This window comes from Sphaerodactylus townsendi, linkage group LG02 (assembly GCF_021028975.2).
Source record: "Sphaerodactylus townsendi isolate TG3544 linkage group LG02, MPM_Stown_v2.3, whole genome shotgun sequence".
Classification (NCBI taxonomy): domain Eukaryota; kingdom Metazoa; phylum Chordata; class Lepidosauria; order Squamata; family Sphaerodactylidae; genus Sphaerodactylus; species Sphaerodactylus townsendi.
This window is the reverse complement of record NC_059426.1, coordinates 135,205,215-135,227,563: the sequence shown is the minus strand read 5'-3', so window position 1 is coordinate 135,227,563 and position 22,349 is coordinate 135,205,215. Positions and strand designations below refer to the sequence as shown.

At 40.3% G+C, this 22,349-nt stretch overlaps 1 protein-coding gene across 5 annotated transcripts in view; it reads left to right on the top strand.

Moving 5' to 3' along the window:
• Nucleotides 1-22,349, top strand: part of PRKD1 (protein kinase D1) — a 137,860-nt gene that overhangs the window by 96,825 nt on the left and 18,686 nt on the right. For all 5 annotated transcript variants that reach the window (XM_048485114.1, XM_048485109.1, XM_048485113.1 and 2 more), the window contains 6 exons: nucleotides 2,432-2,642; nucleotides 5,517-5,594; nucleotides 8,684-8,885; nucleotides 14,699-14,822; nucleotides 16,415-16,492; nucleotides 17,462-17,741. In XM_048485114.1, coding sequence (XP_048341071.1) covers nucleotides 2,432-2,642; nucleotides 5,517-5,594; nucleotides 8,684-8,885; nucleotides 14,699-14,822; nucleotides 16,415-16,492; nucleotides 17,462-17,741 — 973 coding nt within the window. The remainder of the gene's footprint in view (nucleotides 1-2,431; nucleotides 2,643-5,516; nucleotides 5,595-8,683; nucleotides 8,886-14,698; nucleotides 14,823-16,414; nucleotides 16,493-17,461; nucleotides 17,742-22,349) is intronic.

Below are 22,349 nucleotides of genomic sequence, written 5' to 3'. Positions count from 1 at the left end.
AAACCAGCCAGCAACATGCTGGATGAAAAATAAGAGCTCAGTAGATTTTAGGTTTAATATACATTACTACAATAAACAATTTAATTTGCTTTGTGAAGATTTACATCTTGTTATGCAAATCAGTACCCATGCTGGGTCAGATTCATGAAGAGCACCCTCTACATGTGCTAAACATGAGCCCCAGCCTGAGATAATCAATTTTCCAGGAAAGGGGAAAAGGGGCATACTTAGTGGGAGAATACCTCTAAACTAGGAGACAGATTAGCAAAGAGGAAGATAAAACAGCAGAGGAAGAGATAGCAGGGGCTGAACTATTCAAACAACAACAATACAGAGACATTTACTTGTGGTAATCGAATAACCCCATTCACATCTGCACTGTGCTAGTGCTCAGATATACTGATGATGAAAAGTGCTGTCAAATCACAGATGACTAATGGCAACTTTGTAGTGTTATCAAGGCAAGAGTCATACAGAGGTGTTTTGCTATTGCCTGCCTCCAAATGGGCTGAGAGCTGAGAGAACTGTGACTGGCCCCAGTTCACTCAGAGTCTACTGCTCTTAACCACTACACCATACTGGCTCTCAGTTTTTAACTTTAAGTCAATTCCCAGTTACAGCTAATTTTTCATTTCTTACATGTTTCTTACCCAGACAAACCAATCTAAAAAGGTGATTACCCATGTCCTCCTTCCGCAAGCAGAGAATATGCTGAAATAATTATGGCTTATCCAACCTCAGTGTATGATCTAGGATTGTGATTATATGGTTTTCTCTCTCATGGACTGTGGATAGCTTTTTCTTCTAAAATACAGAATGACTTTATGGAACTAGTTTCAAAAGATTGTCTAACATTAGCGGATTCCGCAAGGGCCAAAAAGAGTGTTTTTGGCCCATACGGAATCCACTATAGTCTCTTCTTCTTGGAGTTCTTTGATGTACTTCTTGTGAGTCAGGAAACTGCAAGGACCCAGGTAGCAGCATACCTTCTGGGGATTGGGCGGTATGCCAAATCCAATAAATAATAATAATAAATAATCTCCTGAATTGTTTGTAAGTAGATTGAATGAATAGCAGCACTCAGTAAATGTAAGGCCAAGTACTGTTGTGATCCTGAAGGAGGATTTCCCAAGCCAGTTTTCTCATGGTCCACCAACTACATATTTATTTATTATTTATTTATTATTTGGATTTATTCCCCACCCTTTACTACAGTCTCAATTATCGTTTATCCAGTGCTTTTATTGCTTTTTTTGTCAACTGAGCTACCTTATTGTAATTAATAAGACATACCCATATATACTCGTGTATAAGTCGATCCGCATATTAATTGAAGCACCTAATTTTACCTCAGAAAACTGAGAAAATTTATTGATGCGCGTATAAGTCGAGGGTGGGAAATGAAGCAGCTACTGGTAAATTTCAAAAATAAAAATAGATACCAATAAAATTACATTAATTGAGGCATCAGTAGGTTAAATATTTTTGAATATTTATTTCAAAGAAAAACAGTCAGCTAGCTCTGTAAGCCCTAGTTGTCCCTTTAAATACACTCAGAAGGGGTGTGTGTGGGGGGTGATTTAAAGGGAGAATCTGGTGAAAATTTGAGGGTGTCTGTCAGGGGAGGAATGTTTATGTTAGCTGTACCAACATTTCAGAGTATCTTTAAGAGACCCTCCTGATGATACCACCCAGGTTTGGTGAAGTTTGGTTCAGGGGGTCCAAAGTTATGGTCCCTCAAAAGGGTAGCCCCATCTACTATTAGCTTCCATTAAAAACAATGGGGGATGGGAGCACCCACTTTGGGAATCCATAACTTTGGATCCCCTTAACCAAACATCACCAAACCTGGCTGGTATCAACAAGAGATTATCCTGATGATACCAGCCAGGTTTAGTGAAGTTTGGCTGAAGGGGTCCAAAGTTATGGACCCTCAAAATGTAGCCCCATCTACTATTAGCTCCCATTGGAAACAGTGGGGAATGGGGGCACCCCCTTTGGGGGTCCATAACTTTGAACCCCCTGAACCAAACTTCACCAAACCTGGCTGGTATCATCAGGAGTGTCACCTGATGATACCCTGAAATTTTGGTGCCGCTAGCCTAAAAACTGCGCCCCCTGGCAGCCGACAAAGTAAAAACCCTAAAATATTTTTTAAAATACACCTCACTCGCGTATAAGTCGAGGGAAGCTTTTTCAGCACAAAAATGTGCTGAAAATTTTGATTTATATGAGAGTATGTACGGTACTAACAGTCTGGGGAGTAATGTGGAAGATTGAGTTTTGCAAGCAGTGACTTTTATAATGTTTGAAACGGCTGCTGCATATAGATAGAGAACAGGAAGCCATTTTGCATGTTGGAACTTCAAGGTGGTAGTCATTTATATGATTTCAAGCAGCTTTGACTTGTCTCCATATTTATATGTTCTAGCAAAAATTACCTCCAGATCTATTTACTGGGAGAGAGAAGAGGTCTAATTCACAATCCTACATTGGACGACCCATTCAGCTTGACAAGATTTTGCTTTCCAAGGTTAAAGTGCCTCATACTTTTGTGATCCATTCGTATACACGGCCAACAGTGTGCCAGTATTGTAAGAAACTACTGAAGGGACTTTTTAGACAGGGTTTACAATGTAAAGGTAAGCATATTTAAGTATAAAAATGGGTTATATAAGAATTTTAATAATTTATTTTCAAGCCAAAGTCTTTTAAAGCACTATATGTGCCATAATGTGAATGTAGAATAGAGATCTCTATGGTCTACAAAAGGAAATCTTCTGAAGGTCCCCAGTCTTAGAGAGATCTGGCTGACCTCAACCAGGGCCAGGAACTTCCAAGCTCTGGCCCCAACCTGGTGGAACACTGTTGAACGAGACCAGTGCCCTTCGGGACATATTACATAGGGTCTGTAAGACAGAGCAGTTCCATGTATGGCTTACATCCTGGCCTCCCCCTTCCTCCTTTCCCTCTCCCTTCCCGTCCCTTTCCTTTCTTACCCAGTCCATTTTCCCCCTCAATTAGTGTATTTTTATAATTTTGTAGTGTACTGTTAATTGGGTTTATACTCATTTTAACTGCATTGTGTATTATGAGTTATGGAAGCTCCAGGCCCCTTTCCCTGGCCATGGCGGCGGCCCCCCGCAGCACCCCCCATGGCACCCTCCTTCCCACACTTACCTTAGTTCCTTTCCTTTTTCTTGAACTTTTTCAGGCTGCAAAAGACCTGTTTGCAGTAAAAACGGCCTGAGGAACTACAGTTCCCAGGAGACCTTGGGACTCACAAGGTCTCTGGGAAGTATAGTTCCCATCAGGCTGTTTTTACTGTGAACAGGCCTTTTGCAGCCTGAAAAAGTTCTAGAAAAAGGAAAGGAACTAAGGTAAGTGTGGAAAGGGGGGAAGGGAAGAGGGAGACGCCGTGGGTGAGGCATGGGGGGGCGCACCGGGCGCAGTTTGGCCCAGCTACGCTTCTGCTGTAAAAGAATATGTATAGCTTCTTCTGGAATATACAAAGGCAGTCTTTTGGTTTAGTTAAACCGACCCTTGTCAGTTGAACTGCTATCTCATGTTGATACATATTTTCCCCATTTATTCGACTATTCTTCTGATATCATTGGATTTCTCTTACATTTACAGTAAAAAGTAGGATCTAACTATTCAATTGGCAACTATAGTTTTGAAACTGGTATCATTAATTCATGAGGAATGCAAAAATCATGGGAGAAAGCAAAAGGATAACATGCCACATAGAAATTATTGTTGTTGGTTTTATATGCTGAACCTCCCCTGCATCACATGGCGGTCACCGCTGCTGGCATAGTGAGGGCAGTTTGGGGGTGTGGCCAGGGGAGGAGCCAACATTAGTCAGCTTCCTCCTGGCCAATCGCTGCATTACGCCTGTGACTGAGAGTCCCAATGTATGGTACCTCAGTCAGCAACATAAGGCAGGTGTGAAGCAATGGCATTTCTCACAGGTGGCGGTGCTGAAAAGCCCCTTTGGTGCAGCAGGGCAGGGTGGCTGCAGTGCTGTGGCCAGCTGCGCAGCCTGTGAAATGATGCTGTCCATCTATACTGCCTACCTGAGATCTATAGATAGTTAAATATTCTTGTTGCAGTCTGTAAGCCACTAAATTCACCATGAGCTGAATATGATCAGTTGTACTGAGCTAGAAAATAAGAGCTTGTGAATGCCCTCAGTGTTCAACTCAATTTCTAAGCTGTATACTGACATTGAAAAACAGACTACGTTTGGAAGGTTCTGCTTCCCCTCTTGTCTGTATTGCTGCAATCCTAACCCACTGAAGTCAGTTTGTTTAGAAAGGTGTAACTCTGGTTGAGTCGTCAAATTAATCACTGTATTTCCTTCACTGCTTTTTCTCTCTCTTCCTCCCACCCTACTCATATAGTACATGTGGGGAACCTTCTAACATTTTGGTGGTATGTATGTTCAGAACAGGGAAGGAAAGGTGACATGGTATAGCTCGATCTTGTCAGACCTCAGAAACTAAACAGCAGCAGCAGGAGAAGAGTTTGGATTTATACCTCACCTTTCTCTATTGTAGGGAGACTCAAGGCAGCTTACAAACTCCTTTCCCTTCCTCTCTCTGCAGAGACACCTTGCAAGCTAGGTGGAGCCGAGAGAGTTCTGAATGAACTGTGACTGGCCCAAGGTTACCCAGCAGGAATGTAGGAATGGGGAATCAAATCTGATTCACCAGACAAGATTCGGCTGCTCAGGTGGAGGATCAGGGAATCAAACCTGGTTCTCCAGATTAGAGGCTATTTTCTCTTAACCACTACACTATGGATAGGCCAGTACTTGAAAGGGAGACCACCAAGGAAGATTTGACACAGTGAATAATAAAAGACAAATGCAGTCAGAACAGACTCAGAACAAACATTGTAGTACTTATGGGAACTGTGGTAGAATACCTGTTTTGTTTGCAGAAAGTCTAAGGTGTACTTCAGTCCCTGTCATCTGCAGTTAGCAGATGTTTGGGAAGATGTTTCATTGCCTGTGACTGGAAAGCTGTTGCTAATTTGAGAAAGAATTTCAGTAGACAAAGTGTAGAGCACAATTAACAATGAAAGACAAGCCAAGCAGAAAGTGCGACTGGAACAAAACTACATACAGGAATGGCTTTTTACTATTGGCAGGAAAGGAAAGAACCAAGGGAGCACAGAGTTCTAAATCTAGGCTCTATTAATTACTGTGCTTCTACTGTCACTAGGGCACTGTGATCTGAGGTCAATGAGGACTAAGAAGTAGTGCATAGCAGAAAGCTTAATTTCTCAGGTTGCTTTGATGAACCAGCCAATTCCTTGCTTGTAACAGCTCTTCAAGTCGTAATTGTATATATTTGAAGCAAAAGTAATATTTATTACCCAAAGCTATTTTTAAAAATTATGACATGAGTCTGTGAGTATTTGTGTTCATGTGACCTTGTAAAATCAGGAGCCTGCTCATACCGTCGCTCTATCACTGGGGAAAAATCATGTATCTTCTCTTAAATCAGATTGCAGGTTCAACTGTCACAAACGTTGTGCGCCAAAAGTGCCAAATAATTGTCTTGGGGAAGTGGCAATTAATGGAGGTAAGCTATATTGATGGCTCTTGTAAAAAACAAATACTAACAGGTTGACATCAGCATTTTTTATTTCTATTTTTAAAATTATAGGTTGTAGTGAAGGTAAAACAAAACCAACTGATAGTATACACATTACCTTCTCAGATAACGAACACTAAAATATTAATTGATCATGAGCTGTCAATATCAGATACTTAATATTGTGACAAAGGAAACATTATTCTTATCCCAAAGAGTTGGAGAACAAAACCTCAGTGGAAATTTAGATATTTAGTGAATTTGTCTAGGAATCCTCTTCTGTAGTATGTGGGCAGATGCCTCTTACTTATAGACAGAGGATGAGAAAACATACTATCAGTTTAATTATGGGTAGAAGTGAATAAATGCTAATGATCATGCTTTAATTTTGATTTTATGGTTTTTAAAGTAATTTAATGGTTTTAGTAGAGATTTATGTTATGTTATTGATTTCAATTAATGCCCTCAATGGAGAAAAACTGTAGTTTTAATTGTACAATTGTAATTAGGGTGAGTTTGTCATGTTTATTATGAACATGCAGTTTGGGGGGGGAGGAGATTACTTTCTCAGTTTTTATTAACCTAATATTTTATTAGTTCAGATTTGAACCATGCAACCATCCTCTGAACATATGCACAAAACAGAAGCTGGTTTTTAATGGGAAATTTGCTTGTCCAGTCATATTAGGCCTATTTCAGGTTATGACTAAATAACATTTTTATACTCACAGGACAAGCCATTTTGTTTTGAATATAGCTGAGTACCAATAGCAGAGGAATATCTTTAGTGAGTGTTTCCCAGAACCTATTATATGCTCTTTCTGTGCGTAAAGTCTTCTCCAAAGGCAATTTCATATGGCCAACATTCTCAGTTTTAGGGGGAAGGGTATTTTTTTTTCTCTCCCAGCAGTCAACTTTTGGATTTTCAAATTCCACTTTGGACATGCCTTTCTAGAAACTACTCAAGTGTGTTTGCAACCTAAACATCCATTACACAGATTACTGACTTGTTTATTAAAAATCACCTTCAAAGCAAGAGGTAGCATAAATATATAACAAACAATATTCATTGAAATGCAATTTCATCCTAGCACAATGTGCATCAGCTGATAGAATATAACCCCCTCAAATTGCTCTTTTCTTCATGTAATGTTATTTCTGGAACAATCACAAGAAATTCTATCAAATACAACTGCAATCTAGTTTTACTTCTACTCATGATTTTCAACATGTGGGGAAACCCCCATTTAAGAGCTTTTCCCATAATAGTTCCTATTTTGAAGAATAGCTGTCTTTAGTGTGTCCCACACTGCTGGTTTTCTGGAAACTAAAGTTGTTTAGACAGGCTTTCTTAATAATTGGTTATTGACCTTGAGAGGGTTGTTTTTTGGGTTTAAGTCATTGATTCTTTGTTGCTTTTTATTTTATTTTGATTGCTTTGAAATAACATTGTAATCTACCTCAAGTCATCCTTAAGAGAAAGATGGGCTAAAAACTGTAGAAATTAATTAACACATTTAGTTAAGACCTGGGCTTCATCCCTTTAGTATTCCTTCTCAGCTGAAATTGACAATATTTGTTCAAGTTCTTCTCATTGCCTTTCCCTCCCAGTGTTTCACCTAGACATAATGAATCTCTTGACCTCATTGGCACACAGTAAGTTGCTCTGGGAAGAAGTGATTTGTAGGTGTGGTCATAAAAGAGCGGAAGGGAGAAAGCACCACTTAATTTAATCCATAAAGGCAGTGGTGATGAAGTGTGCCCATAGATTGGATCATGTGACATTATTCTATGAAGCACTTTGCATGTAAATGTCACTAAACTACTAAAAATAACTTTCAAAAGTAAGGATCTGAGCCCAAACTATTAGGTACATGTTAACTCAGCTCTGTTTCCTTCTCCACTTCATGTGCTGTGCTCCAGGCCATTACAGGGACAGATTTATATGCCATTCCTTGATCAAGTGGGTGTGAAAATCTCATACAATTTCTCTGTTCCCTGTAATAGTCTGGCATGTTGCCAGCATACATTAGGAAGCAACTGGAAATAAGGATGCACTGTATGCATATTTGCCCGCCATGAACTAGATGAAACCTTATGTTTCCTAAAAGTAAGATCAGTTAAATCAGTCATGAGTAAATGGCCATTCTCCCAAGTAACCTAGGAAGAGTTTTATTTATTATAACTGCCATACCAACCAAATTGTTATTGTAGCAATTAAAATGATTACTTCTAATCCCTTTCTCAGTTTCAGGTGGCTTTATCATGTCCTTGACAGCTTTTTGGCTCCTAAAAATTATTTGTCCTCAGTTTGAACAGGTTTTTAAGCAACTTCTATAATATAACATCTTTTCTTAGACTGCTCCTGTTTGGGGGGTGGGTCAGCCTAGAATGGTGTAATGTTGCCACAGCATTGAGTTGCTTCAAATAGATAGGACAGTTATTATTTCTTCTGATGCCAGATTGGTGAGTTAGAATCAGTACAATTCTATCCAGAGAAGTGTCGTTGTATTTTAATCTGTACAACTATTGCCTCTTCTCCCCTTTTTCTTGTCATTTCACATCCATCTATTCTGTCCCACTCTCTAGTGATACCACTATGCTCTTTTTCTGCGTGTAAAATAGTGATGTGCTCTCCACAAGTATGTAGAATCTAAATTGAAGGATCCCTTTTTACAATTAGGTGTGAAATTAAAGCATGCTCTTTATAAATATCTGGTTCTTTTTTCTGCAATGATGAACCAGGAGTGGGGAAAATGGGATCACATGTGAAGAAAAAGAAGAAAGCACTGTCGTAACTCAGTCCTGACATTTTGTGTGTAACCATGTTAGAGGAATCGAATACTTTTTTAAATTTCTGGAGGTTTGATACTACAAATAAATGTTCTTTATATGTTTGAGATATATTCAAATATAATTCAATGTACATATACTTTATATTTTACAAAAATATTTAGAATGGAGAGCTAACTTGTTAGCTGTGTATGGCCTCCAGTTGCAATAGTCAGTTGTAGAATTAAGCTTAATGCCAGAGTATACTTCTGATCTGTTTCTGAGGGTTTCCTAACACATTCCAGATTTGCTTAGTCCTGGTGCTGATTCTGATGTGGTCATGGAAGAAGGAAGTGATGACAATGACAGTGAGAGAAACAGCGGACTTTTAGATGAAATGGAGGAGTCTATGGCCCATGATGCTGAAATGGCAATCATGAGCCAAAGTGATAATGGAGAAATGCAAGATGCTGATCCTGACCATGATGAAAGTAACAGAATGATCAGGTGAGATTTTGCATATTGGAAAAATATATTGCCAGCACTGCTAGATCTGGAAAAATCTTGACTGTCAAGTGTGTTTTTCTCCTATGCTTCTTCTAAGGTGTTCAGAGCAGATTAAATGGGTTTCACTTCTTCATCATATCGTCTGGATAGGCTTTTAGACAGTGCTGGGGTGGAGTCAGCAGTTGTGGTCCACATTGGCACCAACGACATTGGGAAATGTAGCCGGGAGGTTCTTGAAGCTAAATTTATGCTGCGAGGAAACAGGATGCAGTCCAGGACCTCCAAGTTGGCATTCTCAGAAATGCTACCCGTTCCACGCGCAGGGCGAGCTAGGCAAGCGGAGATACAGGGTCTCAATGCGTGGATGAGAAGTTGGTGTAAGGCAGAGGGTTTCAGATTTGTCAGGAACTGGGGAACCTTTTGGGATAAGGTAGGCCTGTACAAACGGGACGGGCTTCATCTTAACCAAAGAGGAACCAGGCTGCTGGCGCTCAACATTAAAAAGGTGGCAAGAACAGCTTTTAAACTGATCACTGGGGAAAGCCGACAGGAGCTGAGGTGACTTAGGTTGAATACAGTGCATCTGTGGGGATGCAGACAGAGAGGGAGCTTTTCTAAATCAACCACATACAAGCGAGGAACATAGCAATGTGCATGTGACAAGGGATAGTGTCTACAAAAGACTTGAGGGTAAAAGCACATAAATCCCAGGTTAGGACAGAGACAGGAGTATACAGGTGTCTCTATGCTAATAGTAGAAGCATTAGACCTAAAATGGGGAGCTAGAGTACAAGAGTTTTTGAAGGAGGACTTTGATATAGTGGGCATTACAGAGACATGGTGGAATAGAGGAGAACCAGTGGGATGCTGTTATACCAGGTTACAGGCTCTATAGGAAGGATAGGACAGGGCGCATTGGGGGTGGAGTCGCCCTTTACATCAAAGAGAGCATAGTATCACATAAAATAGACAATGCAAGGGGAGCTGGTTCCCCTACAGAATCACTGTGGATATCAATACCAGGTGTGAAGGACAGTTTAATATTAGGAATATATTATCGTCCCCCCCTGACCAAGAAGTTCACAAGAGGATTCTGAGATGGAAAAAGAAATTAGAGAGGCCAACAAAACAAAAAAATGTAGTGGTAATGGGTGATTTTAACTATCCCCATATAAACTGGAAAAAATGCATGTTCAGGTCATAGTAGAGAGAGCATTCCTGGATATGCTAAATGACTGTGGCTTAGAGCAGATGGTTGTGGAACCAACCAGGGAGAGGTGATCCTAGATCTAATTCTATGTGGGACCCAGGACCTGGTGCAGGGAAGTCAGTGTTGTTGAGCCGATAGGGAACAGCGACCACAATGCTGTCAGATTCAGTATCTCAGCATGCTTGAACAAGTGGCAACTACTAATGTAGTTACATTAAGCCTTCCAGAAAGGGAAATTTCTCAAAAGATGAGGGGATAGTGCTTGAGAAGCTGAAAGAGAAAATCAAAGAGAGTCAAAACTGTCCAGGATGCTTGGAGGTTATTTAAAAACACAGTAATAAAAGCTCAACTGGAATGTGTTCCACAGGTTAGAAAAGGCAGCACCCAGTCAAAAGAAAGCCACCATGGTTAACAAGAGAGGTTGAGGAAATTATCAGAAAAAAGAAAATGTCTTTTAGAAAATGGAAGTCCAGTTTGGCTGATGAAGAATATGAGAGGGAACACAAATGGTGGCAAAGAGAAGCAAGTTAGCTGTAAGGAGGCAAAAAAGGATTATATGAGGAACGCATGGCTCGCGAACATCAAGACCAGCAACAAACAGTTCTTCAAGTACATCAAAGAAGCAGAGGGCCAGCAAGGGAAGCAGTAGGCCCGTTAGATGACAAAGGAACAAAGGGTGTGCTAAAAGATGGCAGGGAGATTGCAGAGAGCCCCTAGAGGATGGGGCGGTATAAAAGTTTAAAAAATAAATAAAAATAAATAAAATAAATAAATTCTTTGCATCTGTCTTCACCCAAGAGGAGGTGACGAACATTCCTGCACCTGAACCAAGCTTCTTAGGAGGCTTAATCGAGGAACTAAGCGAAGATAGTGGTAGACAAGGGAAGAAGTTCTGGCAGCCATTGATAAACTAAATGCTACCAAATCCCCTGGCCCAGATTGCATTCACCCAAGAGTTCTTAAAGAGCTCAAGCATGAAATTGCTGATCTTCTCACTTTAATATGCAACTTATCCCTGAAATCAGGCTCCATCTCTGAAGACTGGAAGATGGCTAATGTCACACCAATCTTTAAGAAAGGATCTAGGGGGGACCCGGGAAATTACAGGCCAGTCAGTTTGACATCTGTTCCTGGTAAATTAGTAGAATCTATCATTAAAAATAAAATTATAAAACATGTAGAAAAGCAAGACCTGCTGAGAAAGAGTCAGCATGGCTTTTGCAGAGGCAAATCCTGTCTTACAAACTTACTAGAGTTCTTTGAGGGTGTAAACAGGCATGTGGACAGGGGTGAACCAGTGGACATTGTCTACTTGGATTTCCAAAAGGCTTTTGACAAAGTTCCTCACCAGAGACTGTTGAGAAAACTCAGCAATGAAGGAATAAGAGGGGAAGTCCTCCTATGGATTAAAAACTGGTTGAGAAACAGGAAAAAAAAAGAGTGGAGTGTAAATGGGAAGTTCTCACAATGGAGAGATGTCGGGAGTGGTGTCCCCAAGGATCCGCTTTGGGACCAGTGCTCTTTAACCCTGTCCTAAATGACCTGGAAGTAGGGGTGGGTATTGGCGTGGTGTGGTTGCAGATGATACCAAATTATGTAGGGTGGTGAGAACCACAAAGGATTGCTTGAAGCTCCAGCGGACCTTGATAAATTAGGTGAGTGGGCTCAGAAATGGCAAATGCAGTTCAATGTAGCAAAATGTAAAGTGATGCACATAGGGGCAAAATCCAAACTTCATACAGCTACAGGGGTCAGTGCTATCAGTCTGAGACCAGGAAAGGGATTTAGGCATCTTAGTTGATAGTTCCATGGGAATGTCACCTGAATGCATGGCAGCTGTGAAAAAGGCAAACTCTATGCTGGGGATAATTAGGAAAGGAATGGATAACAAAACTGCAAAGATTGTTGTGCCCTTATATAAAGGAATTGATGCGACCCCGCGGAGTACTGTGTCCAGTTCTGGTCCACCGCATCTCAAAAGGATATTGAGGAGATAGAAAAAAAGAGGTGCAGAGAAGGGCAACAAGGATGATTGAGGGACTGGAGCACCTTCCTATGAGGAGAGGCTGCAGCGTTTGGGACTCTTTAGTTTGGAGAGGAGGCTGACTGAGGGATATGATTGAAGTCTACAAAATTATGCATGGGGTAGAAAATGTTGACAGAGAAATTTTCTCTCTTTCTCTGTCACAATACTAGAACCAGGGGCATTCATTGAAAATGCTGGGGAAGAATTAGGACTAATAAAAGGAAACACTTCTTCATAGCGTGTGATTGGTGTTTGGAATATGCTGCCACAGGAGGTGGTGATGGCCACTAACCTGGATAGCTTTAAAAGGGGCTTGGACAGATTTATGGAGGAGAAGTCGATTTATGGCTACCAATCTTGATCCTCTTTGATCTGAGATTGCAAATGCCTTAACAGACCAGGTGTCCGGGAGCAACAGCCATCAGAAGGCCATTGCGTTCACATCCTACATGTGAGCTCCCAAAGGCACCTGGTGGGCCACTGCGAGTAGCAGAGAGCTGGACTAGATGGACTTTGGTCTGATCCAGCTGGCTTGTTCTTATGTTCTTATGTTCTTATATCCTCAAAGCAAAACTTGTGACACAGGTTATTGTAGAGAGTTTGTGTATCTCAAAGTCACCTAGTGTGCTTTGTGGGAGTCTGAGAATTTGAATCTGTGTCCTTGTTCAAAACACTGGATCCCCATTATAGTCTGAAATGCTGAACACTGTTCTACACTGGCTGTGTCTCTGTAATGAGAACTGAAAGAAGAAAGTCTATGCTGAATCCAACCCATTATCTACAGTGCAATCCTAAAGAGAGTTAACCCTTGAATTCTGTGGGCTCAGAACAGTGTGAATCTGCTTAGGACTGACCTATTCACATCTCTCTTTTTTTGCAAATGTATACAAATCTCAGAGATAACTGAATATAACTGCAGTATAGAAGTGCAGATTTGACATAACAGACATAACATCTGTGCAGATTTGACATAACAGACATAACATTATGAACATCTGCATAACACATTCCTAAAGACATAATGCCAGAATAGTACTGAAATTCAGGTTGCTCAATGGAACCTCCGTGTTCAAAGACATCAGATCTCAACATCTTGTCCCCAGATGCTGAGGACAAAAAATAAAGGAGGAACTTTGGGCCTCATTTCCTCCTTATTAACCTCTGAGAAGCATCTGGTTGCTACAGTTGGAAACAAGATGTTATACTAGATAGACCTTTGGTGTAATCTAGCAAGGAGCTTCTTGTGTGGTTTTCTTTGTGCTTTCATCATAAGATTTTGTTTGATATCAGAATAAGTCTTAGATTCAGTATGTAAGCCTCTAGCACTGTTTGATAAAGGTGTTTGATTGATGAATTTCTACCCTATTCTTTCACAACCTGGGCTGGACTCAGGTAGCTAACAACCAATAAAATTTAAATAAATGCATTATACAGCTTATAAATGCCCCTACTAATAAAGAAGAACAAAAAGAGAAGGGAGAGAAAAGGGAACACGAAATAGAGGGAAAACAGGGAAAGAAAAGGAGAACAGAAAAGAAGGTCCGGACAGGAAGGCCATCTAGAATGGAACAGTTCCATTCTAGATGGCCTCCCTGCCCAGACCTTCTTTTCTGTTCTCCTTTTCTTTCCCTGTTTTCAACCATGGTTCTGTCTTCAACCATGGTTCTGGCAAGCCATGTCAGTCTTGCAGCCCCTGTAGAACTGATCCAGATCCTGAAAGGCCTAGGTCTCATTTGTTAGAGAATTCCACCAGGCTAGAGCCAGAGCCAAAACCAAAAAGTCTCAGACCTTGTTGAGGACATCAGATAGTTTTGGAGCTGGGGACCATTGGGGGGCATATTGGGAGAGATAGTCCCACAGATACAATGGTCCCTAGACCATTTATGACTTTAAAGGTCAACACAAACTCCAGTATTCAACGTGGACCCAGTGCAGCTGATGGAGCACAAGTAGATTGTGTGCTCTACAGAGTTTCCCCTAAGGATCGGTGCTGTCACATTCTGGACCAGTTGAGGTTTCCTGAGCAATTTCAAGGGTAGCCCTGCATAGAGTGAATTACAGTAGTCCAATAGTCCAATATGGAAGTGGCAGTTGCATGGTGGTTGCTGTGGCTAGATCATGGCAGGATAGGTCAGGCAGCAACTGTCAGGATTGCCAAAGGTACAAAACCCCATCCTGGCTTTATTTGTGACCTTGCCTCCACGAAAAGGGAGGCAACCAGGATCATGCCTAGGCTGTTGGTGGTAGAAGGTATTGTCAAATGTACAATGTCAACTGTCAGAAGCTGAGGTGCCTGACCTGACTCTCCCCAGCCCAACCAAGTATGGTGGATGCAGTTTCAGTTATAAGGCCTGTCATATGCATAACTATTTTACCTCTCACAGTCTTTTCTATGAGAAATTCTTATAACTGTGACAGGATAACATCTGTGTGCAATAGAGCCATATAGGAGGACCTAAAGTAAACTTTGCAAGCAGTATATGAGTATGATCAAGTAGGCTTGTGTGCTTTGGAAGGAGTCGGTCACATTTTTATTAAAATCTCAATTGCTTCAATGTATTGTTTTTTGGTAAACAGCCCTTCAGCGAGCAACAATATTCCATTAATGAGAGTAGTGCAGTCTGTCAAGCACACAAAAAGGAGAAGTAGCACAGTGATGCAGGAGGGATGGATGGTTCACTACACCAGCAAAGACACTTTGGTAAGAAAAATGTTGAGCAAATAATCTCTGCACTTTGATTATAATCATTCATTGGATCCCTACAAACATCAGGGCTATTTGGTGTGGTTATTTTGAAATTCTGTGCAATCCCCTGTTCCCTTGATTATCATAGAATTTTTCATGTGTATACAGGTCCCAAGAACTACAGAAAGAGAGATTGCAGCCACCAAAGGAAACTTTGGTGTGTGCGTTTCATAAAATTGAAGAAACCTTTGTATTGTTGAAGGCTTTCACGGCTGGATTCATGTGGTGGTTGTGAGTTTTCTGGGCTGTGTGGCCGTGGTCTGGTAGATCTTGTTCCTAATGTCTCGCTTGCATCTGTGGTTGGCATCTTCAGAGGTGTATCACAGAGAGAAATCTGTTACACACTGTGTCTAGAAGAAACCTTTGTTTTTCTATTCATGCTTTCTGTTTTAGGCTTTTATGTTGAAATGTTGTTAGCTTGGACTATATGGTCAACTATATTTGTTGGGACCACATAATAGCTCAAAATAAATCCAGAGGGTCAGATTTATCCTTAGCATACAACAGTATATGAACTGGTTCTAGGACATTAAAATTAATATGTTATTGTTAACAATATTATGGAAAATTACTTTCTTCTAACTGTCCTTTTTTAATAGATTAAAAGGAATTCCATCACTTTCCTAAATTATGTTAAAAGGCAAGCGTGCAAGACTATGGTATGATACACATAGAAGTAGCAGAGATGAAACGGACTAATTTTTTTGCTGGTCCTTCATGGGAGTTATCCAGTTTTGTCTGATATATAGGAGCAAAGCTGAGTCTACAATTGTTTCATCACCTTACAACACCCTGGATTATGTTGTCCACTCAAATCATCACAGTCAGGGTGATAGCTTGTTGCTCTGATACAGAAAACTCAGTCAATGTGAGAAAACAGGTGTCTGTTTGTGAATGGACTCCAATGGAGTACACAAAAGCTAGCTGCATGGAGAGAAAAACAAATGCATTTCGCAGTCAGGGGTGCAAGTATAGTTCCACTACAGTAAGCACAGCTATCTGAATGTATTGATGCTCCCTGTTTTGCCTTTCAGATGAACTGCATCATGACAGTTCTGAAGCAAAATGTCCACTTATCACGATGGCCTTAATATCACAATGTTTGCCTCAGCATGTGGATAGAATACATAAAATGTCCCTTCCTATGAAAGCATGTCATCGGTTCCTAGGAAAATTAATACTGGTGCTGCAAATGTCTCTTTTCACATATCCTGGATCTTTAAAGGTGGCTGGAGCACTGTGCGCAGTCACAAATTGCAGTACCTCCCACACTGCTAGAGTAACATCAAAAGAGATCTTAAACGATTCTCCATTTGAGCTCAAGGACATCTGGGTGTTTCTCTACTGACCAATCAGGGAGGCAGGAATAAATTTAATGTAGAACTTCCTGGGACCTCTGAGACACACCCTGCTTCTCCTCCAGTTCTCATCTGCCTCCAGGGAGAGCAGTTCGGTACAGTAGCTTGTCCTCCACTGTGCACTGTTTTCATTACTACAATCTCTACTAAGTATATTTTATTAAATTAATTGTTTTTATTTCAATATAGAGGAAGAGACACTACTGGAGATTAGACAGCAAATGTATTACACTGTTTCAAAATGACACTGGAAGCAAATACTACAAGGTAAAGATGTTTTCAAGTTTGTTATAGTGTATTACAGAATATGACTGTGATTTTATCAGTATAGTGTGGTCCTGATTTGGTATTGGTATTCATCATTTAACTACTAGGTATAATAGTGTTAAAAGTAGCTTCAGCTGTTGCCTAGAACAGTTGTCATGGCTCTCCTTTAACCTAAGCCACCCATTTCATCATAGTTTCTAAGGTGAAATTATGCTATGTTCATTAGAGAAAAGAGTGGGGTCATTGTAGTATTGGATGAAGATTGGTATCCATGCCCAATTCATCAGCCTTCGTCTAGTAGACTACTGTATGCAATAGGAATACTGAAATAGTCCATTTCACTGTTCCAGCACAACTGCTGTTTTTGTAAATTTTTATGTTGTTCCAAAAATAAAACAGATTTAATGAGCTGCAGTCCTGGGTTGCTCTATAAAGCTTGATTTAAAGCCTCCTCAGTCTTCAGTTCATCCATATGCCTGAATGAGGATATCTGGGAAAGCTGGAATTCTATACTGAGATTAAACTGAAGGTTAGAACACCTGTTTGTGAAGCTCAGTAAACTCAAATAAGCTCCAGGTATGAACCTCGGAGCAAGGGGAATATGTATATATGACGACAAGCTTTGCTCTTAGTTTAATCTCAGTTTTTCCTGATGTGTGAATGCACTCACTGTCTCACAAACAGATGTACCCTATACAGAGGAAAGCAATTAATCTTCACTGTATAGTTGAAGTACCTGGAAAGGGTCAAACTTGTATAGTAAGATGTGGTATTAAATTTGAGATCCAAGAAATAACAGTCCTATATTTTGCAGCTCTCAAGTCATAGGAAAAGGCTTAGCTCGAGTCAGTGCACCTGTCTGGTGACCACATCACAATCTTGTCTTGTATATGTAATTAAGGTTAATATAGAGCACTGAGATTATGAAAAGCTGTTGTAGAAATTAGTAATAGTAATTTTTCTTCCCAGGAAATTCCACTATCTGAAATTTTATCCCTGGAACCAGCAAAAAATCTGAGCCTATTGCCAGAAGGAGCTAATCCACATTGCTTTGAAATAACCACAGCAAATATAGTCTACTATGTTGGGGAGAATATTGAAAACCTGCCTATCCTTCAAACTAATAACAGTGTTCTCACAAGTGGTTGTGGCCCAGATGTGGCACGGATGTGGGAGATGGCAATCCAGCATGCCCTCATGCCTGTTATCCCTAAAGGGGCATCTACTGGTTCAGGACCAAGCCTGCACAGTAAGTCAGTGAGTTTCTGTTTTAAAATAAGGCACTGGATAAAACCATGTAGGGGAAGCCCACTGTTGCAAGTACTAAAATTACGTCAGTGGTGTGATCCCGCATGAGTTTTTCATACTTTTAGATATTCTAGCTTTCACTTAAGAAGTTACTATCAAGCAGATAGTTCACAAACAGTTTTAGATGCCATTCTAAAATCTGGATATCACGAGTTGTTATAGAGCTGTAATCTACCCTGAGCCTGAAGTAAAGACTGATATATATGAACCCAAACAAATTCAGAGTGTCATAGTGGTTAAAACCGGTGGAGTCTAATTTGGAGAACCAGGTTGGATTCCCCACTCCTTCTCATGAAGCCTGCTGGATAAACTTGGACCAGTCACAATTCTCTCAGAACTCTCTCATCCCCACCTACTTCACAAGGTACCTCTTGTAGAGAGGGAAAGGGAAGGTGATTGTAAACTGCTTTGAGACTCCTCTAAGGTAGAGAAAAGTGGGATATAAAAACATCTCTTCTTTTTCTGTATATGTAAAGTTGCAGTTGATGAATGGGGGAAAATTATGGGAGAAAGTAGAGTTTGTGTGTTTTAATAACTCTCTGCTGAAGATATTTCTGTGGACATTTTTCTACAGTCAGCCTCTTGCATTATAGTTTTTAAAAATATATAGTTGAACACTGTTTCTGTGATTATATTGAAAGCAGCATAGTCAAAAGTTTGAAACAAGGCAGGCAAAATAGTTATCACAAATGAGTGTCTTTAAATGTTTTGCCATTTAATTGTCTATTGAATTACACTGTAGTCCTGCAATGATAACAGACATTTCTTGGCTTGAGATGTACTGGGAGAGATGTGTTATAAAATGGAAGAGGAGAACTATGTAAGATGCTTTTAATCCCCATTTGGGGTAAATAAATGAAGTAAATGTATAAATAATAAATAAATGATTGATCTTTGTTTAATAATTTTTAACAAATATTTCTCAGAAGCTTTAAAATGATTTCTGCTTAAATGACTTCCTTAAAAATGAAAACAGGACAACAAAAAATTGTTTTATCAATTAACCTTTATCCTTGGTAATGAATATCCATTTTAAAACAATGCATGCCAAGCCAGTTCAAACCTGTTTTTTTCAAAGGAAATCTTGTAATGGGAGTAATATGCACTAATAGAGCTCTGTTTAAGATTTGTCTCTGGAACAATAATGATTCCACTAACACACTGCAAGAGATCTGTTTCCTGTCACTGGAATTTCAAAGGGTAAGTCAGTTTCAGAGGGTAGCTGCTTTGATCTGCAGTAAAATAGTTAGATTTGCATCCAGTAGCCCCTTAGGGACCAAAGAGAGTTTCAGGGTATAAGGAGTCGAAGTTCCCTCCATGAGATGCCATCTTTTAGTTAGCTACTAATTAGCCTTCTTCTAGAACAAGTGTGAGGATTTCTCTCCCTTTGCTATAAAGCTGGTTACCATCCTAATTTATAGGATGTTTTGATTATTATATATTTCATACTTTTGTATCCCACTCTTCCAAAAAAGCTCAAAGCAATTAAAAAACAATCACAATTCAAATGAAATAATACACCCATAATAAAACACATTAAAACATAGGTGCAGCTATGGAAAATTTATCAGCATTGCAGTTTTTCATGAAGGCTAGTTGTAGTTCCTGACGAGAAGGGATTGTTGGCCTAATCTGAGCATGCCCATTGCTCCCCACCAGGAAAGATGGCTTCTCAGATACTTGAGACCTAATTTAAAAGGGCTTTCAAGATAAAAATCTTGAATTGAAACCAGAAACAAACTGAAAGTCAGTACAATTGTTTCAACATTTTTTTATTTATATCCCCCCTTTCTCTCCTGCAAGAGACTCAAAGGGGCTTACAATCTTCTTGCCCTTCCCCCCTCACAACAAACACCCTGTTAGGTGGGTGGGGCTGAGAGAGCTCTGAGAAGCTGTGACTAGCCCAAGGTCACCCAGCTGCCGTGTGTGGGAGTGTACAGGCTAATCTGAATTTTCTTCAGTGGTGCTGAAATCTGACTTATGACAAAGAGGTACTCTACCTTTATATGGCTACTAAGAGTTCATACACTTTAGTATTCACATAACTAAATTACCTTCCTTTTTGAGTCCCACTATAGAGCAAAGATTTAAGATATAAAAGAACAATAATTAATTTGTTTTTTTATAAATGAGTGTTCATACTTATTGGATATTTTAAAGAGGTACTTTTTCCTAAGTTCTCAATATTTGCTCCTGTTTACTCTATATTATAGAGTAATGATAAAACCTTATCACAGATGGGAAAGGATCAGTTTTGCTCACTCAGCAGAAAACCAGCGTGGTGTCATGGTTAAAGTGTCAGACCAGAATCTAGATCACTATGGTGTTAGTCTGACAACAGCAGTAGAAAAGAGTCCAGTACCACCTTAAAAACTAACAAAATTTCTGGCAAGGTGAGTCACAGCTCAGTTCTTCAGATGCAGCTAGATGTGAGCCCATCTCTCCTTAAGCAGAGAAGAGTGAATTCAGACACCCAGTGACAAGAGCATGTAAACGTCAATAGCAGGTACATGACAGTAGCAAGCATGATTTTAATTAGGTGTGATGTGCAGAAGGTAGTAGGTATTGAGAAATCAACAGTAGTAATGAGACAGGAAACCTAGGTCCCTATTCCACCCAGGAATAGTCTTGAGCTTCATTGTTAGTTGTAATTCAGCAGTTTCTCTTTCTAACCTCCCTTTGAAATCCCTTTCGCTTCATTAAGAACAGACATTTGTTGGAAATGAAATTGGCCGCAGCCCAATTTATTTTAACAGTATAACAAAACTCAAAGCTGGGCGAGCATATCAGAGCACATCCTGGCCCCCAGGCAGCGAACTCTGAACCTGGTTATCAGGGCAGCCCCAGCTGACCCCTCAGGCCCTTCGGACAGCAACAACTGTCCAGCACATCCCCCAAGGGAACTGGAACAGAAAGTTACTAGGTGCCACTTGGGCGCATACCCATTTTGTGACACCCCTTCCTGCCGGGTAGCAAGCTCTCCACATGGCCCCAAGGCTTGCACTATCTAGCTCTCCACTACCTCAGACCTCTTATGGAGGCCCCCAACGCGGGAAGGTCTGGCATGCAAGCTCTGCCTTCCCGAAAAGGATTCAGTTGGCAACTAAATGTCCTGGAAGGTTAAAATGTTCCCCCACTGGTTTTTGAAGGTCCCCACTTATTCAGCTCATCAAATATACAAGCCTCCTCAGACGCACAACAAGCAAATTTTAGCTTAGGTCAATAGCTGTCATCTCCATTCTAGCAATTCTTGTCTTGCAACAGGGTTTCTTTTCCATTCTTCAACAATAGAGTCATAACACTCCAAGGATTCTCCCACCATTTAGCACAGGGCTTTTCTTTTCCAGTTAGAGGTGGACTGAACTGTTGGCAAGGAGGGCTGAAGCCCAGGGTCAAGAGAATTCTGTTGGGATGAATGGTAAGGAATTTTGGAGGCTGAACTCAAAAGAGGTAAACAAGAAACATGGAAATTATTGGCATTAATCACCCAAGTGACTGCAAGTCACTTACCTTTCAAGTAAAAATGCCCAGTTTACCTCAGATTATTGCATAACCTTTAATCTTAGCATATTGGTAAAATAGTGTTGACACTTATGTCAACAACACAGGCCTTATACCAAGCGAGTGGTTAACAGCTATAATTGTCCCCATATACAAAAAGGGAGACACTACTAATCCTTCAAATTACTGCCCTATCAGTCTCCTTTCAGTCACTGGCAAACTATACACCAAATTTCTATACTTGAAACTTGAGGAGTGGATCAGACAAACAGGAGTGATTGGTCCAGAGCAAATTGGCTTCTCTAAAAATAAATCAACACTTGATCATTTATCTGTTTTATCACACCTAGCCAATAAATATACAATTCATGCCAACCATAAACTTTTTGTTGCTTTTTTAGATTTGAAAGGAGCATTTGACTCAGTTTCAAGAGAACTACTCTGGAGTAAACTCTCTGTCCTGAACATTGACCCTAGATTATTGTTCTTAATAAAACAATTGTACACTGGCACTAGCTGTAAAATCAGAGCTGCCCCGAATGGGCCCCTTACATCTAGCATCCCTACTACTAGGGGAGTTAAACAAGGCTGCATATTGGCCCCTATTTTGTTTAACATCTTTCTCAGCGATTTAGTGCCTATTCTTTCAAAGGTCAACGGACACGCACTGAAACTGTGCTCTAAACATGTCCCTGCCCTGCTTTATGCAGATGACACTGCTCTTCTCTCATGCACAAAGGTTGGCCTCACCTGCCTTCTGAATCGCTGTGCGGAATACTGTAAGTCAAATGAACTGGAAATCAACTATGAGAAATCCAAAATATTGGTATTCGCCAGACGATTCTCTAGACAGGTATGGACTATCAACAAGAAACCTATAGAGCAAGTCAAACAGTTTAAATATCTGGGCATTACTCTTACGAGCAATCTTAATTGGGCAGTACACAGGACACTAGCACTTGATGCAGCCAATAACAGCGCTTCAGCAATCCTGCGCTTCTTCCACAAATCGGGCCATCAATATATACCATCAGCGTTGAAAGTTTTC